The 12,973-nt window shown below is 40.7% G+C and overlaps 1 protein-coding gene across 2 annotated transcripts in view; it reads right to left on the bottom strand.

Moving 5' to 3' along the window:
• ADAMTS18 (ADAM metallopeptidase with thrombospondin type 1 motif 18) overlaps positions 1-12,973 on the bottom strand; it is a gene marked incomplete at both ends in the record, with an annotated part of 122,521 nt that overhangs the window by 46,196 nt on the left and 63,352 nt on the right. For both annotated transcript variants that reach the window (XM_084905342.1, XM_084905341.1), the window contains 3 exons: positions 4,500-4,653; positions 7,623-7,760; positions 12,398-12,503. In XM_084905342.1, the coding sequence (XP_084761468.1) occupies positions 4,500-4,653; positions 7,623-7,760; positions 12,398-12,503 (398 nt within the window). The remainder of the gene's footprint in view (positions 1-4,499; positions 4,654-7,622; positions 7,761-12,397; positions 12,504-12,973) is intronic.

Genomic DNA, 12,973 nt, shown 5'->3' on the forward strand with positions numbered 1-12,973 from the left:
AGACACTAAACCAGGTCCTTAGAAAAACTCATTTGGATGAGGAAACTGAGAAAGCTACTGATATGCCCAAAGCCATGATGTCACATGGCTGGTTAAGTGGCAAAGGCAGCACCCCAAATGGCCTGATCACTGCAGGCCCCTGACCACTGCTCTGGGCGGGATTTACTACCAATGGCCGTGAGGAAGCTCTCCACTTCTCCAGGCCTCCGCTGCCTGATGATAAAGCAAGGGGACCAAACCAGACTTCTTCCAGCTCATACAGCTGAAGCTGCTCTTCTCTTCGAAATGATGTCGCTAATGGAGTGTCAAGTTCACAAAACGCCAAAGTGATTTCATTTTCTTTGCTACAGTCTATTGACTAAGGTAGAAGTGTGAACACATTCCTTTTGGGGGAAATATTAACCCCCCGGTTGCACACCAAATCACTCTTGTGGTCACTTGTCGTAGGCCTGAAACTTCAATTAACCAGGCACCTAATTCCCCCAAGGATTCCGGTGGATGTGGATTTCACCGTTAGAATGGAGAGCTAGGACATCCTTAGAAATATTCCATAAAATAGTTCCTCACAGGCCTGAGAAAAGACAACACAGGGGAAGCAGAGATGTGTGCAGTGAGTGTGTATGGCAGACCATAAATCCTACCCGCCCTTCCCCAGAGAGACGGGAAAGTTATTCAGGACACTGCTTGGAAACACCGCTGCCACCAGCAGCCCGACATGTGTCACACGTACCACTTCCAAACCTCCCCACAGCTCAGAAGACACAACATGTTTCCATGGAAATGGAACTGCCATTGACATTAGGAGAAAGCATAGGGCAGCCTCCCAGCATCGTGAATCCGGTTTGTCCCCTCTGTGAACCGCATTATAGTGTGAGGCTGGGCCCGAGGGGGACAAGTTAATGTGGGAAAAGAACAGTCTACATCAAAGTGGAAGAATGGCCTGGCTGGCGTGGCTCAGTTGTTGAGTGTCGACCTATGAACCAGGAGGTCAAGGCTCAATTCCAGGTCAGGGCACATGCCCAGGTTGTGGTCTCGATCCCCAGTGTGGGGCTTGCAGGAGGCAGCCGATCAATAATTTTCTCTCATCATTGATGTTTCTAGCTCCCCCTCTTTCTCCCTTCCTCTCTGAAATCAATAAAAATGTATTTTTAAAGACATAAAAAACAAAATAATTAAAAAAAATGGAAGAATTGGATGTGACCATTGAAACCGGGAAAGCCACAGTGAGAAAGGCTTTCAGAATTAAATTGTTTTCCTCCTTACAGCCAGGGGAAAGCCATAGCGCACTCCCATCGCCTATGTGGCAGCCACCGAGGTGACCCAGGGCAGACAGAAGCAGAGGCCCAGATTCCACTGCCAATGCCAAGCCACAGGGTGCTGGGAAGGGGGCAGCCCAAGAAGACCAGGAAAATAGAGCAAGACACAAAAACACAGGGATTCCAGAGTGGAGTAAGGCGGGCTGCACGAACATGTTATTTCTTTTGTGGTGAAGCACAGAAGTCAAATGTAATTATAGCCAACGACATGCTTTGACGACCGTGAGAGTCCTCTGAGAAAGCTCCCTTTCAAAGTAAGCAGAAATGAGAGTTTGCACTTTTTTGCTCATTCTTCCCTCTTTTTCCCCCCCCAGTATGTTCGACTAACTTCTCCTTATCTATAATTCCCTAGGCTTAAGTCATAATTTAAGGGAAAGAGAAATAACCACAGAGACTACGAGGTCTCCTGTTGCCTGGGTGTGACTTTTGAGAGGAGTCTCGATGCCATACATTATTCTGTCCTGTCACTCCTTGGCCATGTTCTCCAGTTGTATTTCAAAGGCTTCAGACTCACGTCTATCTAATGCCAAAGGTCAGAGAGAGAGAGAGAGGGGTGTGTGTGTGTGTGTGTGTGTGTTTAAAGTTTAAGATCATCTAATTCAGTAGCTCCCTCCCTCCCCCACTTTGAGCACGCCATCAGACTCACTTAGAGCCCATGTTCAAACATAGACTGCCAGGCCCTATGCTGAAGTTTCTTATTCTCTAGGCCTCAACGAGACATGAGCATTTGCATTTTTACCATCTTCTAGGTCAGCGGTCGACAAACTCATTAGTCAACAGAGCCAAATATCAACAGTACAACGATTGAAATTTCTTTTGAGAGCCACATTTAAAAAATTTAAACTTCTTCTAATGCCACTTCTTCAAAACAGTCTCATCCAGGCCGTGGTATTTTGTGGAAGAGCCACACTCAAGGGGCCAAAGAGCCGCATGTAGCTCGAGAGCCGCAGTTTGCAGACCACGGTTCAGGTTATGCTTGTCTACTGCATCTGCCGGTTGTGAGAATACTTTGAAAATGATGTATTTTTTCCTTTTCTCTTGCTTCTAAACACTATGCAAAACTGCCTTTCTAGGAGGTATAGAGGAAAAAAGTAGGCAGCAAGGAGAAAAGGTCAGAAAGGGAACATAATAATAGACGGTAAAGACCCTGAACAGAAACATTGCCCTGTTCTTGTGTTGCTGGAGCTGCTCTGACCTGTTGAGATCAACAGGATGAACAGGAGACTGCTGTTCTGAAACCCCTGCTCCTGGCAGGCACCTCCTCATGATCCTCCGAGATGCAGCCATGGTCTACGTTATCAGTAGGTTTGGGAATAATACCAAAATGTCAGCTGGAGTGGGGGGAGAAATATTCCATGTTCAGGGCCCCCCTACCAACCGTACCTTCTCTACCTTACTCCATGGTCACTGTCAGTGATCTCTCTCTCAATTAAATCTTCCTACCCTGCCAGGCATTCTAATCTCTGTGCTTTTCCTTATTTTATTCCATCCTTTAGTGTGGAATTTCCATTCCCCTTTGCTCTGCTTCCCCAGAAAGACCATCACATGGAGATAGTATCTTTCAAAAGCAAGGTAAAGAAAAAAAAGGTCTAGGATTTAAGAATGGTTGTTTAAGCCCTGCACACTGTCTGACACAGAACAGGCACCCACAAATGTTTGCTGAATGCATGATCCTAAAGGAATGATAGTAATTTTAGAAACTTCCTTTATATTGCTAAAGAAAATCTAACTCACTACCAATTGTGCATTTCCTGCATAATAAGTGCTTTATAAACATTTGATTAATGAATAAGCTAGTGAATCCTCTAAGAATGAAGTGACCAGGAGACAAATTAGCAAAGAGTTATAACAAAGTGAATGACTATTTACTCTGCCAAATGCATCAACTTGGTATGTAATTTGAAATAGTTGTAAGTGTATTCATTTATACATATCACATAGGTTCATGTATCATGGAGAACACACCAAAAAAAATGTGAATGATGTATGTATAAAACTTTTCAAATAGTTATACATTGAAATTGTATTAGAAAAAATACGTAATCCCATAGCCACACTGTGATTTAATGGTTATTATTTCCTAGAAGGAACTTAGTGGTGGTGCTGTTGGTAATGATGGTGCTGGTGGTATTGATGGTAATGACAGTAAGAATGGTGGTGATGGTGGTGGATGGAGAAAGAGGAAGAAGAAAAGAGGAGCAATAGAAAGGAGAGTAGAAACAGAGGAGGGAACATTAGCTATAAAATTCCATAATTTCCCTGCATCCAGATCTAGGATTTCCATGTTTCTCTTGTGGTACTAGGGATAAACCAACTTAAAAGTGAATCTACTTTAAAAAAAATATATATTTTTTATTGATTTTTTACAGAGAGGAAGGGAGAGAATTAGAAACATCAATGAGAGAGAGTCATCCATCAGCTGCCTCCTGCCCGCCCCCCCACTGGGGATGTGCCCGCAACCAAGGTACATGCCCTTGACCGGAATCGAACCCAGGACCCTCCAGTCCGCAAACAGACGCTCTATCCACTGAGCCAAACTGGTTTCGGCAAAAGTGAATCTACTTTAAAGTGATGCTAAGGTTGTCAGTGATGTCATTTTTGACCAACTGGAACAATGTTCCTCTATTTGCACATCCTCTTTTTTGCTTTTTCCCATCTACCTTTCTCACAAAAATGAATGAAAGGCTTGACGCAAACCTATGAAGACTGCTCAAGATACACCTTGCATGTTTACATATCAAAAAGAGTTGCCTATCATCAAGAGTCTTTGTATAATATAAAAGGCACACGTAGGTATTTTGGGTGGTGATTATTTCAAACATATCATATTAAAAGGGAATGTGGATTGAACCTGATGCTACTGAAAACAGAGATGAGCTGTAGGTAAAAGCCATGGTACCAAGATGAACTACTTGAGATAAAAATCTCCGTCTACAGCAGAGGAATGTTCTTTCAAGGATGCATTCAGATGGTATTAAAACCAGGCATGGTCTTTGGGGGATAAGGCTGGATAATTCATTGACGGTAAAATTGCCACTTAATTTTCATGCCAAACAACTGACATCTTCGAGATAACCCAGACTCCAACCCTTGGCCTTAGCAAGCTAAATGTTTATACTTCGGTTAGGTACACGGACACATGGCAGGATCTTAATGTAAGTTTCCAAACACAAGCAAACATACCTTCACAAAGCCGAGGCTGCATAACTTGGCTTTTGCTCCAAATTGCCACTTGCACTGTGTGTCGGCATCATAAATCTGTCCTGGGAGTTTGTCCGGATATTTATACTGTCCTGTTTGCTTGGGCTCATCCACCAGACACCCAGCCTGAGGTGTACTGCAGGGACAACACAGCCTTGTTAATGACCTTGTTTGCCTGTGATCTGCAACTTGAAATCATTAACCTCTGAATGCAATCACGCAGAGAAAAATATAGCATGGCTGAAGAAATAGGTATGTGCTTAAAGTTAAAATGCATATTTATCCCAAATAGTGCATTTTGTCCTGTTTAAGATGCAATTTGTACAGTCATAAAGGGTTTCATGTGGTACTGAAGTTATGACCATCCACGTGACCTGGCCTGGTCCGCTTAGAGATGGGCAAGGTCAACATATTAGAAACTTTCCCCAACGATCTTGCTTAACAATATTCAATGGGTTTTTAAAAATATATTTTATTGGTTTTTTACAGATAGGAAAGGAGAAGGATAGAGTTAGAAATATTGATGAGAGAGAAACATCGATCAGCTGCCTCCTGCACACCCCCTACTTGGGGATGTGCCCGCAACCAAGGTACATGCCCTTGACCGGAATTGAACCTCCGACCCTTCAGTCTGCAGGCCGATGCTCCATCCACTGAGCCAAACCGGTTAGGGCTTCAGTGGATTTTCATTGTGTGCCTTCTCTGTGGACAGCATAGGGAGCAGAGTAAACTAAACATACAGAGAGTGCCCATCTTCATGGAGTTGAAAGTGATGATGTATTTTTTATAGATACTGGGAAGTAATCAAATATATATTTTACTTCAAATGATATTTACAAGTAAAAAAAAATGAATCAGGTTTTTGAAAGCAATCAGGAGAAAGGATACATGGGCATAAGGTAGAGCAATGTCCCTGAGGCATGTGTAACTGGGACAAGCTGTCTCGATGGCATGGTTATTCTTAGAAATCACCTTACCTCCACTGACTTAATGAAACTATAATATCAATGAGAGGTAAAATAGCATGGTGGCCAAGTGTGACCTTGAAGTCAGACAAATGGGGGTCATGGTCAGCCATGCAACTCTTATACATCTCCTCTATGATAAGGACTCCCATAAATATTGTTATACAGATCAAATAAGAAAAAAGAAAGCACTTAACGCAGCATAGTTAAGTGTTCAAAGTTAGCAGCTGCTGCTGTTATTATAATCCAAAAGCATTTAACTGTTTCACATAGTTAATGGAAATTCTATCTACAGGGTGAGGCAAAAGTAGGTTTATAGTTGGGAATACCCAAAACAGAGTTTATTCTTGTATTATTAATATTAAATTATTGTATTACTTTTCATACAAACAACTATAAACTTACTCTCCTCCTCGGCCCCCTGTGTATTAAGTTGACCTTGATGTATAATATCTATTCTCACATGAGGTAGAAAAAATAATTTCAGGCACCAAATTATAGATTTAAGATGACTAAAAGGAAAATCTTCTATGTGATAGAGCTTATTGTGAGTCAAAGGTTTGTCAATTTTTCACTATTTTGGGGGACATCATTTGTTAGACATCAACGTTGAATCAGCTTTGACTGTGCTGTATATATTGCTAAACCTACAAACATTTTAAAATAATATGCAGTGGCACAGGTAAAACAAATGCACTAGTCCCTCCCCCCCATTTCTTCAAGATGTGTTCCAAGACCCCCAGTGGATGCCTGAAACTATGAATAGTACTGAACCCTACACATGTATACCATGCTTTTTCCTATACATATGTACATATGATAAAGTTTATACAGTAGGCACCATAGAGATGAACAATAACTAGTGATAAAAATAGAACTATAAAAATATTTTGTAATAAAAAATTATGTGGATGTGAACTCTCACATTCTCTGAAAGCTGATGATGACTAAGACAGCTCCTAAATGGCAAAGGGGTTGGTAGCGTATACGGTGGGAAATGCTGGACAAAGGGATGATTCACATCCTGAGCGGGAGGGAGTGGATTCCATCAGATTACTCAGAATGAGGAGCAATTTAAAGCTTCTAAATTGTTTTATTTCTGGAATTTTCCATTTATTATTTTTGGACTATGACTGACCATAGGTATCTAAAACCACAGAGAAGGGGAAACTACTGCATCAATATCAGTTCCCGAGGAAATGTTTAAATTCCCTAACATCTGGTCAAAGGGAGAGGGATTAGAACCTGAGAGTTCTTATGAGTCAACACAGATTAATAAGATATAGCTACATGCATATAAAATTATATATATATATATATATATATATATATATATATATCCATATAGTGCTGTTACAATGGTCAAATAGTCAAATACGTGTTATTGCTAAATAAAATTAAAGGAAACTTACAGAGAGTTTCAACTTTGGGTTCATCATTTAATATGAATCAAGTAGTGCTACCTTTGTAATTCACACTTTATTAACATAATGCAAGAGTTCTTAGTTATAAAATAAGTTTTACATAGCTATCATCCTCTTTGAATATTCTTTGGATCTAGAACTAGCTCTCAACCATTCCAAAAAAAAAAAAAAATAGCCAATCAAGGCAATCTCCATTAATTAAAATTATGCATACCATTTTAGTGTTTTTTTAATACTCTTAAACCAAATCAATTAATCAGATTAAAATAATTAGTCACAGTGAAAAGCCCATATATCTAGCAATCTCTGGTGGTCATAAAGAGAAATAGTTATAAGCACAGAGCTTGGAGTCCTATCAGACATAAGATGCAAAACCTTAGGCAACACAATTATCCTCTCTAAGACTCCATTTCCTCAGCTCGAGAATGAGGAAATAATAGGATTTCTGTGAGGATTGAGTGAGGCATTATATGGAGAGCATACAGCACAGTATTAGGCTTTTCATCTGTTTTTTCAACAATAACAATATCATCACCACCAGCACCACCAGCACCATCACCACCATCAGAATGTGTCAGCCTTTGGAATGTGTCAGCCTTTCTGTTCACTGGGGGGCCAGAAGATATTCCCGCTGCACACTTGTTTTCACACTTTTTGAACACTGTTCGTTGGCACCACTCCACACCTGGGAGCAGCCCTGCTTTGGCCTGTCTTACCTAAGGAATTTCTTGAGATACTGCCGGCTGCATGAAGACCATGAAAATACCCCATTGTTTCCAGTCAGTGTGGGAGACATGATATTGCCTTCAGCCTTCCTGCAGGGGTTGCCTTCTCCATCGTGAACCATGCCGAAGCTGAAGCAAACAACAAAGCCTTCTGTGAACAACCCGCTTTCCTGATTATAATCAGAGAAGAAAAATGGTGCCCTAAGAATCCAGGAGCCCAAGAGGGAGACAGAGTGAGCAAGGTTGTTAAGCAAAGCCCAGCCCGTGTTGCTCAGTGGTTGAGCACCGACCTATAAACTAGGATAGTGGTTGGCAAATGGTGGCTCGTGAGCCACATGCGGCTCTTTGTCCCCTTGAGTGTAGCTCTTCTACAAAATACCATGGCATGGGTGAGTCTATGTTGAAGAAGTGGCGTTAGAAGAAGTATAAGTTTAAAAAATTTAGCTTTCAAAATAAATTACAATAGTTGTACTGTTGATATTTGGCTCTGTTGACTAATGAGTTTGCTGACCACTGAACTAGGAGGTCATGGTTCCATTCCTGGTCAAAGCACACACCTATGTTGTGGGCTCAATCCCCAGTGTGGGGAGCGCAGGAGGTAGTCAATAAGATTCTCTCTCATCACCGACGTTTCTCTCTCCCTCTTCCTTCCTCTCTGAAATCAATAAAAATATATTTAAAAAGAAAAGATTTTAAGAAAAGGGAATGACAAAAAATGAATTACTACATAAAGTGTTGTGAAATTCATGGAGAAAATTTTAAATAATGCTGACAGCTTTGTTATAGTATGTCTTGGCCACAAAAGAATCCAAGAATGGTATTTTAAGGGGGAAATTTTTTTAGTCAAGACTTTTTAAAGCTAAACTGAAGTGAGGAGAGAGTCCAATTCCTTTTTATTCAAATAGCAAAGTTCCTTGCCACCATTCGTGGGACTATGGTAAGGAAGTTTAGTGTGAGTAGGAGGTAGGTACAGAGAGAAGCTGATGGAAAGCTGTGGGCTGTTCATGCATACAGCTGGTGTGACACAAGCTTGTAATGGTGACCCATTCATTAGCTGAAATCGCAAACTCTGGTCATAATTAAATCGTAAACCTCTTTACAAATTAGTGGTTGAACCCATTTATTGAAGGCATATAAAAGATTTCTTTTGAATGCATTTTATGAGAAAACATTGCTTTGTCCCATTTACACAGAAGGTTTTAGCAATTACAGAGTAAAAATAATTTTAGGTGGTTTACTCCCTATAAATCATGCACATTACATCTACATGGTTCTCAAATCTCCTGACTGGGAGAATGAACATGACAGTGATGTACATATCCATGTGTAATACACACACCACAAAGTGCTTACTTCAGGCCATATTCAAGTGGTAGGGGATAGGAGAATAACTGTCTTTAATTATCTCTAAAAAGCTCAGTTCACAAGAAAGCTTTTTGTGTTTCTTCTAGAGGGGCAGATAATAGACAGATATCAACTTTATCATTAACTTAGATTACTCTTAACCTAATTACTTAAAGGAGCATAGTTTGGCCCTAGCTGGTTTGGCTCAGTGAGTAGAGCACTGGCCTGTGGACTGAAGAGTCTCAGGTTTAATTCCGGTCAAGGGCACATGCCTGGGTTATGGGATCCATCCCCAATAAGGGGTGAGCAGGGGGCAGCAGATTGATGATTCTCTCTCATCACTGATGTTTCTATTTCTCTCTCCCTATTCTTTCCTCTCTGAAATCAATAAAAATATATTTTTTTTAAATAAAGCAAAAAAAAATAATAATAAAGGAGCAGAATTTGCCTCTGGAAAAAAATATTTTTATGAAGCAGATAGGATTCCTGTGTAAATAAACATGTTCTTCTGATATAATCTTATTTATATAGTTAAGTTTTGAAGGTAGCCTCTACCAGATAGCATACTACAATGTAATGTAAATAGATAATGTGTTGCAACCATAAATGGGATTCTATTGTGTCTACAACTAGCTACATTCCTAACATTCCTCTCAATTGATCAGGCAGGTAACCCCCAACGGCTATACACCATGACACCATCAGGGAATGCCCCGCTATTTAGAGGTGGCAGATTCACAAATATTATATATATAGTATATATATAACAAATAGATATTATTTACTTCAACAAATAGAGAAAGCATTTTCTCCTCAACTTTGCTCAATTCAACTCTTCTTTATACTGAACCAGGAGACTAAAGGAGTTGATCTGGGAGACACTCCTTCTAATCATATTTGTGAAAGTCAAAAACATAAGGAAATTTATATATCAAAACCAGAGGAAAGGGTAAAAATCAGACAGATGGCAATGGGTGAGGAGAGATGAAAGTCTTTATTTAAAGAGGAAATGGTAATTAAATTAGCATTTCACTGAAGTTTTATGAACATAATAAAATCAAGTTTGAATTGAATTTTGAACTTCAAAATGCTAAATTTTCTAATTTATTTTGATTTAACAGCATTTTAGAGAATAATATACATTTTCCTTGGCACATGTCAAAAGGCATATCAAAATGTCATGAAATGTCTGTTTCAAAATTTACCCCTATAAGGCTATGTTATTTAGAACATGAGTATGTATATTTTATTTTATATCTGTTCTTTCTTCTAATTCTGACCATTCTTTCCTCACTCCATCTGGAGAATGTCTTTGTTTTTCCTTATTAAAATGTTGGATTTCAATTTTGGTTACTTTAACTTATAACGAAGAATGAGTCGAGATTTTAATGGCCAGTATTTTGAAAAGTGAGAGACCTGTTAATTTGGACTTCATGATGGTGAGACAAATTTAGATATACACTTGACATTCACAGATATTTTATTTCCTGCTCTGCACAAAGGGGTCTTGTGCCTAATCGGCATTTTTGCACCACCGCCATTCATAGTAAAATTGATTCATTCATATCTTGCTATGAAAGCAATTGTGAATATACATAAAATTCTAGGAAACTATTAGATAACAGTATGGTCAAGATTCAAATTTCTAGAGATAATAAATTTAGCTCACGAGAGACTAACACAAAAATATCAAATATAAATTGCTAGAGGCTTGGTGTATGAAATTCATGCATGGAGGGGGGTGAGTCCCCTCAGCCCAGCCTGTACCCTCTCCAACCTGGGACCCTTTAGGCAATGTCCGACTGCCTGTTTAAACTGGCAGTCAGACATCCCTCTCACAATCCTGGATCACTGGCTCCTAATCACTCACCTGCCTGCCTGCCTGGTCGCCCCTAACTGCCCTCCTGCTGGCCTAATCACCCCTCACTGCCTCTGCATACCAGCCTGACCGCCCCTAACTGCCCCTCTCCTGCCAGCCCGGTCACCCCTAACTGCTCCTCGCTGCCAGCCAAGTCACCCCCCAACTGCACCCCCGCCCCTGCTGGCCTGGTTGCCTCCAACTGACTCTCCTGCCAGCCTAGTCACTCCTCACTGTCCTCCCCTCCCCCCACTGCTGGCCTGGTTTTCCCCAACTGCACCCTCCCAGCTGGCCTGGTCGCCTCCAGCTGTCCCCTCTGCTGGCCTGGTTGCCTCCAACAGTCCTCCTGCTGGCCTGGTCAACCCCAACTTCCCATCCTGCCAGCCTGGTTGCCCCTCACACTACCCTCCCCTGTTGGCCTGGTCACCCCACGTAGCCTACTGTTCAGTCATTTGGTCATCCCTCAGGCTGGCCTTGGGTGGCTGAGCAGCAAACATCTGAGGCTTCCCTGTGCCTCAGGCCAGCCCTGGGCAGCTGGGCAGTTGCCATCTGAGGCTTGCCTGTGCCTGGGGCTGGCCCTGGGTGGTTGGGCAGCTGAGGGGACTGGGGGACTCTGGAGGCAGACATGTGGAGCGGCCGGACGCACCTGGGAGCGGGCCTGGCTGTGCTGCATGCCTGCCACCCCGGTAGGGCTAAAGGGATTGGACATCACCATCTTGTGGCTGTGGGCACCGCTATCTTTGAGGGTGTAGCAATCTATTAGCATATTCCCTCCTTATTGGCTGTGGGTGCCACCATCTTTGTGAGGGTGTGACAGTCAATTAGCATATCCCCTCTCTATTATTGTAGATAGGATAGTTGTGAATAGATGAATTTGCTTTTAAGTCAAAAATTCATTGGATGTTCTGAAAATGAACATTCAGTATAAATGTCAAATATAAGGCACGCACACAAACAATCCTAAACTCATACATCCAAAGAGCCTGCCTGTGAAATAGTCATTTTGCAAAGCAGTATGCTTATTCCAATGTAGATGCTGTGGCTCAAATAATATTTAAAAATTCTCTGTAGAATTGTATCCATATCAGATCATATGCCTCCTAAAATATATCCATCTCATTTCTCTTAGGTTTCATCATTCCTAACTATATTCTCACAAAAGTGCCTATAATAATGTCAACTATAAGAATATTTAGAATATGCATCAAAAGTGTTTAAACAATTAGCATGCCATTACTTTGGAGAATTTACATGTCTCCATCATTATTTCCTTATTATAATAAACTAAAAGTATATTCAGTAAAACATGAAACAATATAAGCAAATGCCTAAGTTACCAGAGGCTTTACTAGATAACTTGAAGTTGGTTTTTGCAGAATGTGATGTGGTTACTAAATGCTGCTGTTTAAAAAGCGCAACATCCACAGTGGCCTTTACTGAGCCCTTCACACAGTCAGACACTATTCTAAGCTTTACACAGATGTATCCTAGGTATTCTACTTATATCAATAGTAATTATTCGGGGAATGTCAATGGATCACAGGCTTCATACAAAGTCACTTACTTGTGCCCTGACTCATGAGCGATGGTGAAGGCCAGGCCAAGCCCTGTGTCCTCATTGATGGTACAGCTTCGGTACTTACTGCACATTCCACTGATGGGGGCGAACCCTATTGAAAGATCAATTTCAAATGTTAGTCCAAAGGAAACACACACAGATACCTCATCATTTCTTATGTGCTCCAAATGTTCTGTGCAGCTTTAGTTTAATGAATTTATTAATTTGTGGGTTCTTTTTGTGTGTGGTTTTTGTTTTTGTTTTTGTGGGGTGTTTTATTTGCAGGAAAACACTAAAGGTATATGGTTCTCTCTCCTGTCCAAACAGATAAATACAGTGTTTATTATTTTCTTTCTTCTAAAGATATGATCATCACTTGACTCTCCTAATAACACTTTGAAATTGAATATTGTAATTCTCATTTTACATATAGGACAGTAAGTCACAGAACATTTATATGCCTTATCTCAGTTTATTATTTGGATCAGAGGAGCTGATGAAATGATAGTTAAACCAATGTAAAATGCTCACTTCACAGTAGTACCGTGTTTCCCCGAAAATAAGACATCCTCTGAAAATAAA

This window comes from Pipistrellus hanaki (genome assembly GCF_964339955.1).
Source record: "Pipistrellus hanaki genome assembly, chromosome: 15".
Lineage (NCBI taxonomy): Eukaryota > Metazoa > Chordata > Mammalia > Chiroptera > Vespertilionidae > Pipistrellus > Pipistrellus hanaki.